Source organism: Eschrichtius robustus, chromosome 4, assembly GCF_028021215.1.
Source record: "Eschrichtius robustus isolate mEscRob2 chromosome 4, mEscRob2.pri, whole genome shotgun sequence".
Lineage (NCBI taxonomy): Eukaryota > Metazoa > Chordata > Mammalia > Artiodactyla > Eschrichtiidae > Eschrichtius > Eschrichtius robustus.
In genome coordinates, this window is record NC_090827.1 from 49,572,448 (window position 1) to 49,588,490 (window position 16,043).

The 16,043-nt window shown below is 41.8% G+C and overlaps 1 protein-coding gene across 10 annotated transcripts in view; it reads right to left on the reverse strand.

Moving 5' to 3' along the window:
- The window catches only part of AFF1 (ALF transcription elongation factor 1), a 206,178-nt gene that overhangs the window by 124,686 nt on the left and 65,449 nt on the right, over positions 1 to 16,043 (reverse strand). For 2 of the 10 annotated variants that reach the window (XM_068542679.1, XM_068542677.1), the window contains exon 1: positions 1,371 to 1,791. The exons of 7 other annotated variants lie outside the window; for them this stretch is intronic. In XM_068542679.1, coding sequence (XP_068398780.1) covers positions 1,371 to 1,387 — 17 coding nt within the window. In that variant the 5' untranslated portion in view covers positions 1,388 to 1,791. Of the gene's footprint in view, positions 1 to 1,370; positions 1,792 to 16,043 lie in introns of those variants that run through there. One more of the 10 variants, XM_068542684.1, reaches the window with a different exon arrangement.

The following is a 16,043-nucleotide window of genomic DNA, read 5'->3' on the forward strand; positions in this document are numbered from 1 at the left end:
TTTTGTTCTTAATTAATTTAAGGGTTCAGACACTGAAATCACTCACATCTGAGTTCAAATCCCAGCTTTCTATTATTGAGCTCTGTTAGATACTATTTAATTTCTTAGCTCACAGTGTCTTAATCTAAGGTTTTGATGCCATGGACCCTTTTGGCAGTTAAATTTCAGTCAAGGTTAGCATAAATAAAGATGCAACTTTTGTTTCTCATCCAAGTTTTCCTACTACATGGCCTCAAGTTAAGAACCTCTTTCTTAGAACAACCAATAAAATGGGGGCAGGGGATAAACCACTGAGTCTAGAGGATTAAATATACAAAGCACATAGAGGCGCTCTATATAGTGAAGTTCTTTTTCTTCCTAGAAAGTTCTATCTCTTAGGAAAAAATTTCAAAGTCTCATCAAGCCCAAACTTTAAGCTTAAAGCATCTATTTCTTTGAGTGACCTATCTGGGTCTTCAGACCTGAAATGTGTTTAGCCCTGTAAGATTTCCCCCAAATCACTTTATTACATCAAAAAGCAACTTGAGGAGCTCTCATTAATTTAAATGTGACACCAAAGTACTTTCCAGTAAAACTGAAAGTTTAAAAAGAATATATCTAAATTGTAGGCTTCCTTTAGCACCAGCTGCTGTCACAACTAAAATGAAATCATACACAACAGTTTGAATTTCATAAAAATCACTAATGCCTTGTCATCACTCTTAAAGCCTCATTACAAAAAAAGTAACAAACCATGGAAAGTCAGGGCTGGAGGTTCTTACAATAGCGTTCCTCTGACAGCAACTGCAGTTCATTATCCTCTCCCCTTCACCAACCCCGATACATTCCTGGTCTTTGCCTACTCAGCAGATTCACGCAAGCTGTGCCGTTTTATGTGCAATCGTACATTCTGGCAGTAAAATTTCCAGTCACTTACCAGGCAAATTCTCAACCACCTCCCCCAAGGCGAATTGTTTCACATTAATCGATTTCTAAAATTCTGCTCAAGGCATTAGCGGAGAGGGGGGGAAAAAAATCAGGAGAACCAAAAGGAGGCGCACAAAGAAACTAAAGGACAATTTGGGCAAAGGCAGACAAGTTAAATCAACTTGATTTTTCTGAAAATAATTATTTTTGGAAGAGAAGAGAAATTTAACTTTAATCTTAACTTTAACTCAACCCCCTCCTCTCTGCAGAAATTGTCTAGTATGTTCTCCAAACTGTTTTTTATCTGACATAAATAAAGAACCACAGCATCAGGAATGATGAGAAAGCAATGACAAAGCTGCTTCCTGCTCGTCCTCTTCGCAGCACCCCAACCCTTCCCTTGCAACCTTCAATTCTCCTAGCCACTAACGTATTTTAAAAGTTTCTCTCGGTGCCTCCCTTACCTTGACTGGGCTGCCATAATTCAGTTTATAGAGCTCAAGGTCTCCTGTCCATCAGAGCCTTCAACCCGCGGCCCTTCTGCCAGCGCCGCGCTCACCATTTGCCGGGGCCGGGCGGGGACGAATCCCCAGCGCGACTCCCCGATGTTACGGGACTACCTGCTCCCGAGCCCGGGCGTCCTCAGCGCAGCCTCGGGCTCCCAGCGTATTGGCTCGCGCTAATCCTGATGGACATCCGGGCACTGGGGCCTCTGCAGGCAAACTACACTCTGGACCGGCCCGGGGAGCTTCGCGTGCGGATTCAGACCGAGTAAGATCCCTCCGGGCGATTCCGGAGAAGGGAAACCGAAGGGCTCCCTTCGCGCAAAGCCCACCAGCACACAGCTCCCGCCAAGCAGCACGAGAACTCCGGCCCGCGTCAGAAGGTAAAGGAAATCGTCCTTCGGCTCTGTTAAAGTTGTCCGAGTTCGCCTGGACACCCCCTTCAACAAAGTTCTGGTGGTACGGTCCGCCTCCTTAAAAGGGCACGGGCGCTCCACCGGCCCAGCCCGAGGCTGCGCCGGGCGGGGGCGCAGAGCCCGACCGCCGACGCAGCCCAGCTGGCTCGACCGCGGCGGAGCCCCGCCTGCAGGCTCCTGGTTACCACTCTCTTGCCAGGTTTTAACAATGTACAAACACACACTGCCGGAACACGCAGTACCCGGGCGCTCAGAACTCCAGCCCCAATTTGAATATTTGTTGAATATTGGGTCCCAAGAGGCTGAAGTGAACAAGGAATAAAACCACAACAGTAAAACACGTTCGCTACGTTTGATCGTGCCAATGCTTGCAGTCAGGAAATGTGCAACTAACGCACACTTGTTTGACTTTGTTAGCTTTCAGTTTTGATTTCGTTACATTGAAACAAATATGTACAAAGCGCCGTCTCTTTCTTTTTTTTTAAAACGCCCTCTCTTTTATTGGACAATATTCAGATTAAAAGGAAACAGCAACTCAGATGGTACTTAAAGAAGTAATTAAGGAACTGACAAATTTTTAGAAAATGACTGAGGATGCAAGCCAACAATATATTAAACACTGTAAGTACAAACGAAACCGTGTCCTACTAAGGGGACCAGGGAAGGCATTTAAATTTAAACTGTGCCTAAAGCTAATAAGCAGGGAAAAACCTCGTTGGGCAGGGGAGAGGTTGGGCTTCAGCGTCTCATGCGGACCAGCAGCACACTGTAGGAGCTGCAAACTCCAAATGAATGCTGAGTGAATGCCGGCCCCGTGGACTCCCCATTCTACCTAGAATCATGACAGTGACACCATCTCACAAAGAGATACTCCACACTGTACTGCTAAGGAGCCATGGATACAGACATATTGACATCTGCACAAAAACTGCAAAGCTGGGGGCTGGGGGCTGGCAGGTGGGAGGAAGGCCCAAAGCATCTCTATGGTGGGTCTCAAAGTGTGATTCGTGGTCTACTGGGAGTCCCCAGGACCTTCTCAGAGGTCAAGCTATTTTTAGAATAACACAAAGACATTATTTGTCTTTTTCACTGTGCTGACATTTGCACTGATGGTGCAAAAGCAATTGTGGGGAAACTGCTGGCACCTTAGCACTAATCAAGGCAGTGGCTCTTCACTCATTAGCAGTTTAAAAAAGAAAAAAAGGTCAGTTTTCTTTACACATGTCCTTAATGAAGGGAGCAGTAGGAATTACTACTTTTCTTAAATCTTGACCCTGGAGTACAGGTCATTTTAATGTTCTTTGTGACAAAATGGGAAGTCCACATGAAGCACTCTGCTGCTGCAGAGTGAAGTACAGTGGTTGTCTAGAAGAAAAGCACTTGTATAATTGAGCTGCAAGCTGAACTAGCTGTTTTTTTCGTGGACTACCATTTCTACTTGAAAGAACAATTGACGAACTGTGGTTATTCTGACTTGGGTATTTGGCAATCATTTTCTCAAAAATGAACAAAGTGAGTCTGTTTTTTCAAGGAAAACAACTGACAGTATTTATTGCCAATGATAAAATTTGAGTTTTCAAGCATTTTGGAAAACTTGACATCTGCCACTGCGAGCCTGTCAGCTTCCCAATACTTAAAGACTTTCCCGATGAGGTAAGGACAGTAATGAATGTGGTTTTGGAAGACCTGTGTACGGACTTCCCTGGTGGCACAGTGGTTAAGAATCTGCCTGCCAAGGCAGGGGACACGGGTTCGAGCCCTGGTCCACAAAGATCAGACATGCCACGGAGCAACTAAGCCCGTGCACCGCAACTACTGAGCCTGCACTCTAGAGCCTGCGAGCAACAACTACTGAGCCCGCGCTCTAGAGCCTGTGAGCCATAACTACTGATGCCCACACGCCTAGAGCCTGCGCTCCGCAACAAGAGATGCCACAGCAGTGAGAAGCCAGCACACCACAACAGAGTAGCCCCTGCTCGCCACAACTAGAAAAAGCCCGTGCACAGCAACGAAGACCCAATGCAGCCAAAACTAAATTAATTAATTAATTAAATTGTAAAAAAAAGAAGACCTGCGTAACTCAGTGACCAAAATTTTCTAAATAGTACAAAATCGTGGGGCTTCCCTGGTGGCACAGTGGTTAAGAATCCGCCTGCCAGTGCAGGGGACACGGGTTTGAGCTGTGGTCCGGGAAGATCCCACATGCCGCGGAGCAACTAAGCCCGTGCGCCACAACTACCGAGCCTGCGCTCTAGAGCCCGTGAGCCACAACTACTGAGCCCACGTGCCACAACTACTGAAGCCCGCACACCTAGAGCCTGTGCTCCGCAACAAGAGAAGCCACCACAATGAGAAGCCTGCACGCCACAATGAAAGAGTAGCCCCTGCGCACCACAACTAGAGAAAGCCCACGCACAGCAACGAAGACCCAACACAGCCATAAATAAATAAATAAATAAATAAAATTTTTAAAAAATCGTGCATGGGTAAAAGATCCATTGAAAGTGCAGGACAGACCAATGGATTTTAATATATCAAAAAAAAGTTCAATGATATGATTTCAAATTCCACATTGCAACTAACCTTTAAGAAACTATGACTTGTAGAGTTTTGATATAATATCAAAAAAGGTATTAAAATACTCCTCCGTTTTCTGTGTGAGGCTGCATCTTATTCATATATTTCAACCAAAATAACATTGAACACAGAAGCAGATGAGAATCCAGCTGTCTTCTATTAAGTTTAGACAGTAAAGAGATTTGCATAAATGTAAAATAATGCCAATCCTCTTACTAAATTTTTTATTTTGGAAATAGTTTTTTTTTCCAAATAAAAATATTATTTAAGTTAACAGGTAATGGGTTTACTATTTTAAAGAATTTAATATTTTAAATATCTCAATTTTAATTTTTAATACAGCAAGTGTCAATAGATAAAACACCCACATACAAAAACTCTTTGGGGTCCTTAATAATTTGAGGGTGCAAACTTATTCCATGTCATTTGTTGATACTTGTTGATACTTCCATGTCTCCTCCAGCTCTCCACAATCATCATGGCTTCTCTTATATTAAAAGTAATACTATTATATTATAGCTATTCCTGTGTAGAATCTTAGCACCGAGATCAGCTTTGGTAAAATATCAAATCACCTGTGTCATGTGTTAAAACCACAGACTCCAGAACTGGTGAATCAAAATCTTTGTAGGGGGAGGTCTCAGGGATATGCATTTCAACAAATTCTCCAGCTAATACTTGTCTGCTTACATGTGAGAACGACTTGCTTAGATCACGCATACTTAAAAGATAAAGGTGAGCTCTTTGATTCAGTATTGGTTTATAATCCCTCAGTCATTTTAAGTATCATGGTTGGACAGCATTTATTTTCATTCATAAGAAATCTCTATCAGACAATAAAATACCACTGCACACATGTATTCTTTTGCAATAGGAGAATGATAAACCTTGAAGGAAACAAAGCATAAATTTAGGCAAAAGTCTACTCCCAAAAATTTTTTGCTTGCCATTTTCCCCCATCTTTCTCTTGTTCTAAATACCAACTATGATCATTTATCCTTTAAATTGATATCAGACATATAAGTAAGCAGAAACAATATTGCATAATAGCATTTACTCACAAAATTTCCATTTATCACTGGCTAGAAATATAACATCACTTATATTAAAATTACATTTTTCCCCTGTGAAGATGAGGAAATAAAAGAATACAGCAAATATTTACACACACGGAAATATGAAATCAACAGCAGATCGGGATTACACCTGAATTTCCCAGGGCTCTCAAGATCATTTGTAACGTAAATTAGAGTAATTTGAAACAGATGTGGGATTACACTCGATTTGTAATAGATCTAACAATACTAGAGGAAAGTGCAGGAGAAATTATTCTGGAATTGGATACTGCATGTGGCTGAAGAAGTATGGCAATACACACGTGGGTGTTATTATCTCCAAGTGTTTTGAAAACATCATTGTATCCAACCCACAGTCTTGTTCAGCAGTGAAACTGAACAAAAGACATTCTTAACCTTTTGGGGGTACAGAATTCTTTGGCTTTCTGATGAGATTTGAGGATACAGACCTATGCACATGACATTTGCTATACTTTGATGTTCATGATCCCCCTGCAGCTCACTTAAGGAGGACCTGAGGCTCTGTAGACTTTAGGTGATAAATCCCTGGGCCCTAAGGTGCACTCAAAATGGACCAGCTAATGGACCCAATTTACCTTACAAATAATGGGTACGATCACCTGTCAATCTTCACTGCCCCTTTAAAATGTTAGGACTGTCTTAGTAATTGCCCAGTACAGTGAAGTTTTGTGGGGTTTTTTTTTTGGCCCTGCCGCTCAGCTTGTGGGATCTTAAGACCAAGGACTGAACCTAGCGAAAGCGCGGAGTCCTAACCCCTGGACCGCCAGGGAATTCCCTACAGCGAAGAATTTCTAATGAAAATAATGGAAAGAGGGAATACCCTTCTAGTTGCTAGATGGGATTCTGCCCTATTCATGAATTGCCTAATAAAGCCAATTCAAAACAAGTCTTAAAAAAAAAAAAAAAAAAAGGAAAGATGTTACATGACAGCAAAATATCATCTATATATCAAAATAACAAGTTTCTCAGTATGGTGAGAATATGCTAATCAGTTCTACATTTCCAGAATTCACCAAGCCTACAGTGACCAAGTATGCTAACAACAAAAAAGTAAGGTATACAATTTAATAAACAGGGCAGAATTTATAAGGTGAGTGGGACAGACTGTTTTACTACCTGAAATGGGTTCTTGAATCACAAGAGTGCCTTTTTATTAGCTCTTTAAATTAATGAGCTTTATAAATGACACTTGCACACATGTAGTGGCAACAACAGATGGCATATATAACAATATCTTAAGTACAATCACAAATGTGCCCTACATATTGTTATCCAAGAGTGAAAACAGAATCATCTTTCAAGTGTTCCATCATTTATTTGGCAAAATATAAACAGGCATATGTTTTAAAATGTATGTTTATATATATATTTTTTAATTTAGGAGATAGAAAGCAAAATCTAACATACTTTAAATTTAAAAAAACATTTTTTTTAAAACAAGTTGCCTTAATCAGGACTGTTAAATATTCATTCAATGCATGCATTTGGTCCACAATAGTCATTCAATGATACTACTCTTTAATGGCATTTTTGGTCTAACAGTTACATCGGTCAAGTCTAAGAATTTTTACTTCATTTCAGTGGGATGTTGTTTAATGAGGACACTGCAAAAATCACTTCACCAAAAGAAGAGTGCTCAAGGTGCCACTGGACAGTCACAAATAAATCAGACACAGGAAAGGGGAGGGGAGACAAAGGAGGAGAAAAAAGATGAGCCATCTCGGCTGGGCAGAGATAGCAGGGAAAACTGGATAAGCATCGCTGGAAATTAACTAGCTCCCCCTTCAGCTACGACCTCAACACAAAACAGTCCTCCCCTTGCTGGTCCTGAGAAAGACCTCTTCTTCCCCAGCTTTACTCCACACTTTTCAGGTCCTCTACCATGATCTTCAAATCAGGGGTACGTGGAAGTCCTCAAGAGGGATGAGGGCAGAGGTTTGAAGCAAATCTATTTCCTGGTTCTTCATTCCCAAATGCCCTCTTTCCTGAAACGAGGGTTCAGGCTTTCCTCCCACTTCCACTTGCCTTTCCCTACTTGATCAAGAAAAGTAGGCCTCTCACCCATTCCAAATCACTCTTCTAAGTGTACATTGCTCCAGGGTGCAAATACGTCTGAAGCCCCAGAGGAACAGTTCTATGTAGGAGGGCAGTCCCTGAGCTCAAATCAGGAGAAACTCATTGGTGGCTCCTCATTTGACATATCCAGGTAACCAACCTGGAGCAAGGCCCTGCCTCACCAATCCAGCTATATATCAGAATTATGAAATGAGATGGAAGTTTTCTCTGATACGATTCAGCTGATAGGTTTGAGATTGAAGACTTCCAGTTTTTCAACATTCATTTGGCGGGGACACAAGCAAAAAGGTTTAAAGACTACTGCCCAGTGTCACCTCTTCCTTCACTGAAATGTCTTTTTCTCTACTCCTGGTCTACACTTTTCCTATCTTCTTCTGTTTGTGCATAGATAAAACATTCTTCCTTCACCTCCCCAATACCCCTGCCCATCCATACCAGCTGACTTATTTATTCTCAGCCTACAAACAAGCTCAAGTTTCCCCAACCCCCAACCCCACCCCAACATGTAACTGAGCAGGACCCTATGGGGTCTTCCTGGGACAGACCCCTCCCCCATATCTTCTGCTTTAGCTCCTCTCTGAATTACCTAAATAATAGTATCTGATGCACATTTCCTGAGTTGTTTTTCAGATGCTAAAACCACCACCAAACAAAGAAATTAACTACTTGATGATCCCGAGCACATACCCCCCAGACCTACTGGTGCCTAAGGATTGATAATGTTAACTCCTGTGACACCACCTTGTCACCCCACCATAAACCAATCAGAGAACAGTTCACGAGCTGATCACTTACCCTGGGACGCCCCACCCTCACCTGGCCTTTAAAAATGCTTTGCCGATATCCTCAAGTCCATTCTCTAGTAGGTCTGTGTCTTTATTCCCGTCTTGCCACTAGGTTCTTCATGGCCTTTTTTTTTTTTTTTTTCCCCTTAGATTCCGTATATATGTGTTAGCATACTGTATTTGTTTTTCTCTTTCTGACTTACTTCACTCTGTATGACAGACTCTAACTCCATCCACCTCATTACAAATACCTCCATGGGGAGGGGGTGGGGTGAGATGTGACAGGGTAAGAGAGTGTCATGGACATATATACACTACCAAATGTAAAATAGATAACTAGTGGGAAGCAGCCGCATAGCACAGGGAGATCAGCTAGGTGCTTTGTGACCACCTAGAGGGGTGGGATGGGGAGGGTGGGAGGGAGGGAGATGCAAGAGGGATGAGAAATGGGAACATATTGTATATGTATAACTGATTCACTTTGTTATAAAGCAGAAGCTAACATACCATTGTAAGGCAATTATACTTCAATAAAGATGTTTAAAAAAAAAAATTAAAAAAAAAAAAAAGTTTTATCTTTGTATAGCCAAAGATACCATTAATAAAGTCAATGGACCAAAAAAAAAAAAAAAAAAAAAAAAGCTTTGCCGAAACCCTTTGGGGAGTATGGGTTTTGTTTCTTTGTTTGTTTGTTTGAGCATGAGCCACCTATTCTCCTTGCTTGGCCCTGCAATAAACCTTTCTCTGCCCCAAACTCCTACATTTTGGTTTGTTTGGCCTCACTGTGAATTGGGCATATGAACTTTCGTTTGGTAACACACACTTAAAAAAAAAAAAAAAAGTCTTTTTATTTTGGAATAATTTTAGATTTACAGAAAAGTTGCAAAGAATTCTCATATACCTCCCCGGCCAGTTTCCCCATTTTCATGTCTTATAGTACCATCTGTCATTTGTCAAAACTGAGAAATCCACATTGGTATACTACTATGAACTAAACTCTAGACTTATTTTGATTTCCATTAATATCCTCTTTCTGCTCCAAGAGCCAATCCAGGATATCACACATTGTACTGTGTGACAGTTTCTCAGTCTTATGACTTTGACAGTTTTGAGGAGTTCAGGCCAGGTGTCCCCATCTGACTTTGTCTAATGGTTTTTCCCTTCAAGGGAGGGAGGGACTTATGCTCCACTCCTATGGGGTGGTAGTATCCACACATTACTTGGAATTCTTTTGTAAGAAAGATTTACTTCTCCATTTATTAATTTATTCAATCATTTATTTATAGCAGTATGGCATATACTCACAGATACTTACTTTATCCTTTGGGCTATAATCCAATACTCTATGATTTACTTTATTGCTCAAATTGTTCTGGCTCTGGCCACTGGGAGCTCTTCCAGTTAGCCCCTCATCCCTTTGACTTGCTCCCATCCTTTTGTCTTTTAAGCACTTCCTTACTTTCTGGTACAAGGGGCTCCAGGCTCATCTTCTATTTTCTCTACCACAGCTTTCTCTAGAATCAGCCATTTCTCCCACATATCAGTCTTCTCCCCCAAAAAGCTAGTGCCCAATCTCCTGCCATTGCAGCCAAACTTCCTAAACGAAGAGTGGTCTGCTTCCTTTGTGACCCCAGTGGCCACCTTCCTCAAAACTCTCCTCTGTGGACTTTCATGATACCTCTCTATTTGGAGGGACCTCATTGTGTTTCATAATTCTTTCTGCTCACACATCCGGGATCCAATATGAGATGCTAGAAAACATCCCTTATCTCTCAGTCTACATGCTGTCTTGGACAAAATCATCAGTGACCCTCCAGAAGTATGACTCTAGCCCAAGCCTCTCCCCACAACTCCAAGTCCCTTCTTCCCAGCTGCCCAAAACCACTTTCCTGGGTATAAAAAGGCACTTGGGATTCTGCCCCAAATGGATCATTCACTTAGTGAAAAGTGTCACCTTAGAGATGCCAAGAGCCACCTATCATTCAACCTGAGCTGCTTCTTGGGTCTGCAAAGGGTGGTTTCTCTACAGAGGGAGGGGACAATGTCTCCTTCACCAAAGAAGGGACTGGTGCGGGGCTGTGGGGGGGTGGTGTTGCTGGTTCCATTCTTAGGAATAAAAGCAGAGGGCAGAATTCAAAGAGGACTTCCAATTAGCAGATCAGGAGGGATGTGGGTCACATAAAACTAAAAAATTCCATTATCTTTATAATGTATTTAACTGTAATGATCAGCAATTAACTTCTTAAAATAAGATCTGCCTCCTTAAGTTTTTTACTAGTAAAAACCAGGGAGTACGCACAATAACGAGTATGCAGGGAGTGTGCAGGGTAGAGCGGTGATGCCTTTAAAAAGGAAAGGCAAACAGGTTAAAGGAAAGAGACAAAATTAGCCTGAGAAATGGTCCCAGGCCAGGCAGTGACCCCCGGGCAACTCAAACTCAACAGGGCCAGAATTAACATGACTCTAACCCATTCCTCTGCCCTGGTCCTAGTCACCAATCACCCAAACTAAAGATCAGTCACTCTCTCCTTTTCCTGGCTCTTCCTGCACATGTAATCACCACCCAAATCCCAAAGGTCTCTTGAGATACTAAAAGTGCAGTGGTGTCATTGCAGGGAGATCTTACTTGAAATACTTCTCTGTTTTCTTGAATTTATACAACTAGTCTCGAAATGCTTTTTCTCCCCCTGGGTTGAATATGCTTTCACTCTCCTGTTTTACAAAAATATTTTATGACATAGAAAGATATAGTATAAAGTTAAAAAAAAAAAAAAAACAGCAGTTGCTATACAGTGCATCTGTTATGAACCCACTTCACCAAAACTGAAATAGATTGACTGAGCCTCTGTACTAAATGCTAGCCATAGATATTCCTGGCTGGAAGGATCAAATGACTTGTCTTATTCTGGGCATTTAAAAATATTCTAAGTATTATAAAATGAACACTTACCCGTAATTTATGTTTTTTACAATTGTAATAATTTACAATTATTGTAGAAAATAAACTATGATGAAATCTTAGCTCCAGAAAGGAGACCAAAGGAGATCATCTAATCCACTTCTCCATGCAAGAATGCTCTTTCTCTTCCTAGACTGGCCTGTTTGCATATCTCCAGGGACATGTGTTGTAATTACAAGGCAACCCCTTCCACTGCTGGCCAGTGATAGCAGTGGAAACTTCTGTGCTCCACAGAGCTAAAACTGGCTTCCCTGCAGCCATCATCCATTGCTTCTACTTCTGCCCTCTTGATTCTAATGTAGCCGTCCAGCTTTCCTATGCTTACTGTTGGATGGTGTATGTTGCTCTATCCTTTGCCTTTATACCTATGCATGTTCTTATTTTTAAATACATCTATTGGAAGTAGATGACTGTGTTTGGTAAAACCCAGTCTGCTGGATCTCTGCCTTGTAACTGATATGTTTAGTCATTATTTTAATTATTGATATGGTTGGGTTTAAGTCCTATCAACTTGCTACTTGTCTTCCATTTGTTTCTTTGGGTTCCTCTGTTGCTCCATTCTTTCATTCTTTTGCAAACTTTCAGGCCCCACTCAAACCTACAGAAGCAGAAACTCTGTTGGTGTGGTCCAACAATTAGAGTTTCAACAAGCCCTCCAGGTGATTCTGTTTCACACTAAAGTTTAGTAACCACTAGAGTCAATATTGTACCAATTCACTAACTCTTCCATCATCTAATTCCTACTGGAAATTAAAAATAATCATAAGGTCTTCCATTTTTTCTAGAACAGCTAACATTCTCTAAGTTCAGGTTCTTCTTCATACATCATCATACTTTTTCAATAGCTTAATGAGGATTATTTCCCTTGCCAAATCTCTCCCCCCCACCCGGCACTTAGCCTTCAACCTCATTGTCAGAATATGGAATATATTGTTCCTAAAATATACATCAGATGTTACTCTTAAGAAAGAAAGAGAGAGAGAAAGAAAGAAAGGGAGAAAGAGAGAGAGAGAGAAAGAAAGGGAGAAAGAGAGAGAGAGAGAAAGAAAGAAAGAAAGGAGAAAGAAAAAGAGAGAAAAAGAAAGAAAGAAAGAAAGGGAGAAAGAGAGAGCAAAGAAAGAAAGAGAGAGAGAAAGGAAGGAAGGAAGGAAGGAAGAAAGGACTTCCCTGCCTCCAGGCTGAAGATTACAGGGGCATCCAATACCCTTCGCAATTTGGCGCGTCAGTAGCTTTCTTTCTCTCACTCTCATTTTTTTCTTTCTAGATCTGAAAATGATGAATGTATTTATTTAAAGCAGAATTTTATATTATATGTAGCATTTGGCAAACATATAAAAGAAATTGTCATCTTCTTAGAAAAATGGAAGGTAACATTGATAAAGATAAGATCCCATATTTCATGCTATTTCTCCAAAGCAGCATTTTTGACCCAAAGTTATCTCAAGTGAAATCAGAGACATAGATGCCACAGACAGGAGATTCTTTCTCCAGGTTCATAAAAAGCTCAAAGCAATGGGATTTACTACACAATACTATGATGTTAGTTGTCACTTTGAGTTGCAAACAATATTTAAACTGAAGCAGATGAAAATATTACATCCTCTATGCTATTTCTTTTTTTTAATTTAATTTAATTTTTTATACAGCAGGTTCTTATTAGTTATCTATTTTATACATATTGATGTATATATGTCAATCCCTATCTCCCAATTCATCCACCACCACCACCTCCCACCAACCTCCCTCCATCCCCTCCCCACCCCATCACCACAAAAGCCCTCCAGCCAGACAGTTCTCTTGTACCAGCAGTCTTTGCAGAGTATTTTCTCTTTGTTGGAATGGTGCTTCTCCTCTTCTCCAGCTGGAGACTTTCTACCATTATTCAAGTCCCAACCAAGGCAGCTCTTCTCAGAAGCTTTCTCTGAGATCTTAACCTTCACACTTTTTACCTATCACAAACTCTTACCTCTCATGTCTATCAAGTCGTGAGGCTGGATGGGATTAAGGGGAATGTTTGCTTGTTCAAGGGAAAGGCAGCCAACAGATACTGCAGTTAACGGATAATTACTGAAACAGAGAACTGTGAAGAACTCTGCTGGAGGGGCAATTGGCAAGATTTACTCCTACACATGAATGCCCCCAAACCAGCACAATCTGAGGAGTTCTCCAATCATGTAATCATTGGACTCTGACCTGGGCCCACAAATGAAGCAACTGGAGACCAGTGAACTATTTTCAACATTTGAAAAAGTCCACAGGAAATCACATAACTGCCCATGGAAAGCGTGTGAGGGACGCTGCTTTGGGCCTTTCTGGAGCTTATGCCAACTGAGTGTGGCAACACCAGTTAGCTCATGCTGATCAGGAAGTCCAATTGACAGCTGTAGGTGGTTTGATTTGATTTAAAAATAGAAAAACAAACAAAATTGTTTAAACATAGTTTGTTTGGTAGAGGGACTCTTTCAAAACATGAGATACAAAGAAAAAGAGAAAACAGTAATAATTAATAACACACACAGAGGACATCACTTTGAAGACAGGTACTTCCCTCTTGGATGTGAACTAATGAAAACAATTCAGATCCTTCAGACTGAGCAGTGGTTCACAACCTTGGCTACACCTGAGAATCATGTGGGGGAGATTTATAAATTCCTGACACCCCGGCCATACCCCAGATCAATTAATCTCTGGAGGTGGGACCCATGCATCCGTATTTTTAAAATGTCCTCAGGTGATTTAATGTGCAGCCAAGTTTGAGAATCTCTGCTTTTGAGCCTTGCTCCTCCAAGCATGGGCCACAGAGCCAGAGCAGCAGCGTCCTGCACAGGATGCTTGTTAGAAATGCAAAATCTTAGGTTCCATTCCAGATCTACCAAATCAGAATATGCATTTTAACAAAATTCCTAGATGATTCGTATGTCCATTAAAGTCTGAGAAACAGGGAGAGGAACCAAGATGGCAGAATAGGAGGACGTGCTCTCACTCCCTCTTGCGAGAACACCAGAATCACAACTAGCTGCTGGACAATCATCGAGAGGAAGACATTGGAACTCACCAAAAAAGATACCCCACATCCAAAGACAAAGGAGAAGCCACAATGAGAAGGTAGGAGGGGCACAATCACAGTAAAATCAAATCCCATAACTGCTGAGTGGGTGACTCACAGACAGGAGAACACTTATACCACAGAAGTCCACCCACTGGAGTGAAGGTTCTGAGCCCCACGTCAGGTTTCCCAACCTGTGGATCCGGCAACGGGAGGAGGAATTCCTAGAGAATCAGACTTTGAAGCCTAGTGGGAATTGATTGCAGGACTTCGACAGGACTGGGGGAAACAGAGACTCCACTCTTGGAGGGCACACACAAAGTAGTGTGCACATTGGGACCCAGGGGAAGGAGCAGTGAACCCAGGGGAGACTGAACCAGACCTACCTGCTAGTGTTGGAGGGTCTCCTGCAGAGGCGGGGGGAGGGGGGGCTTTGGCTCACAGTGGGGACAAGGACACTGACAGCAGAAGTTCTGGGAAGTACTCCTTGGCGTGAGCCCTCCCAGAGTCTGTCATTAGCCCCACCAAAGAGCCCAGGTAGGCTCCAGTGTTGGGTTGCCTCAGGCCAAACAACCAACAGGGAGGGAACCCAGCCCCACCCATCAACAGTCAAGGGGATTAAAGTTTTACTGAGCTCTGCCCACCAGAGCAACAGTCAGCTCTACCCACCACCAGTCCCTCCCATCAAGCCTCTTAGATAGCATCATCCACCAGAGGGCAGAGAGCAGAAGCAAGAAGAACTACAATCCTGCAGCCTGTGGAACAAAAACCACATTCACAGAAAGACAGACAAGATGAAAAGGCAGAGGGCTATGTACCAGATGAAGGAACAAGATAAAACCCCAGAGAAACAACTAAATGAAGTACAGATAGGCAACCTTCCAGAAAAAGAATTCAGAATAACAATAGTGAAGATGATCCAGGACCTTGGAAAAAGAATGGAAGCAAAGATGGAGAAGAGGCAAGAAATGTTTAACAAACACAGAGAAGAATTAAAGAACAAACACACAGAGGTGAACAATACAATAACTGAAATGAAAATCACACTAGAAGGAATCAAGAGCAGAATAACTGTGGCAGAAGAACGGATAAGTGACCTGGAAGACAGAATGGTGGAATTCACCGCTGCGGAACAAAATAAAGAAAAAAGAATGAAAAGAAATGAAGACAGCCTAAGAGACCTCTGAGACAACACTAAATGCAACAACATTCGCATTATAGGGGTCCCAGAAGGAGAAGAGAGAGAGAAAGGACCAGAGAAAAAATTTGAAGAGATTATAGTCGAAAACTTCCCTAACATGGGAAAGGAAATAGCCACCCAAGTCCAGGAAGCGCAGCGAGTCCCATACAGGATAAACCCAAGGAGAAACACGCCGAGACACGTAGTAATCAAAGTGGCAAAAATTAAAGACAAAGAAAAATTATTGAAAGCAGCAAGGGAAAAACGACAAATAACATATAAGGGAACTCCCATAAGGTTAACAGCTGATTTCTCAACAGAAACTCTACAAGCCGGAAGGGAGTGGCATGATATACTTAAAGTGATGAAAGGGAAGAATCTACAACCAGGATTACTCTACCCAGCAAGGATCTCATTCAGATTCGATGGAGAAATCAAAAGCTTTACAGACATGCAAAAGCTAAGGGAATTCAGCACCACCAAACCAGCTCTACAACA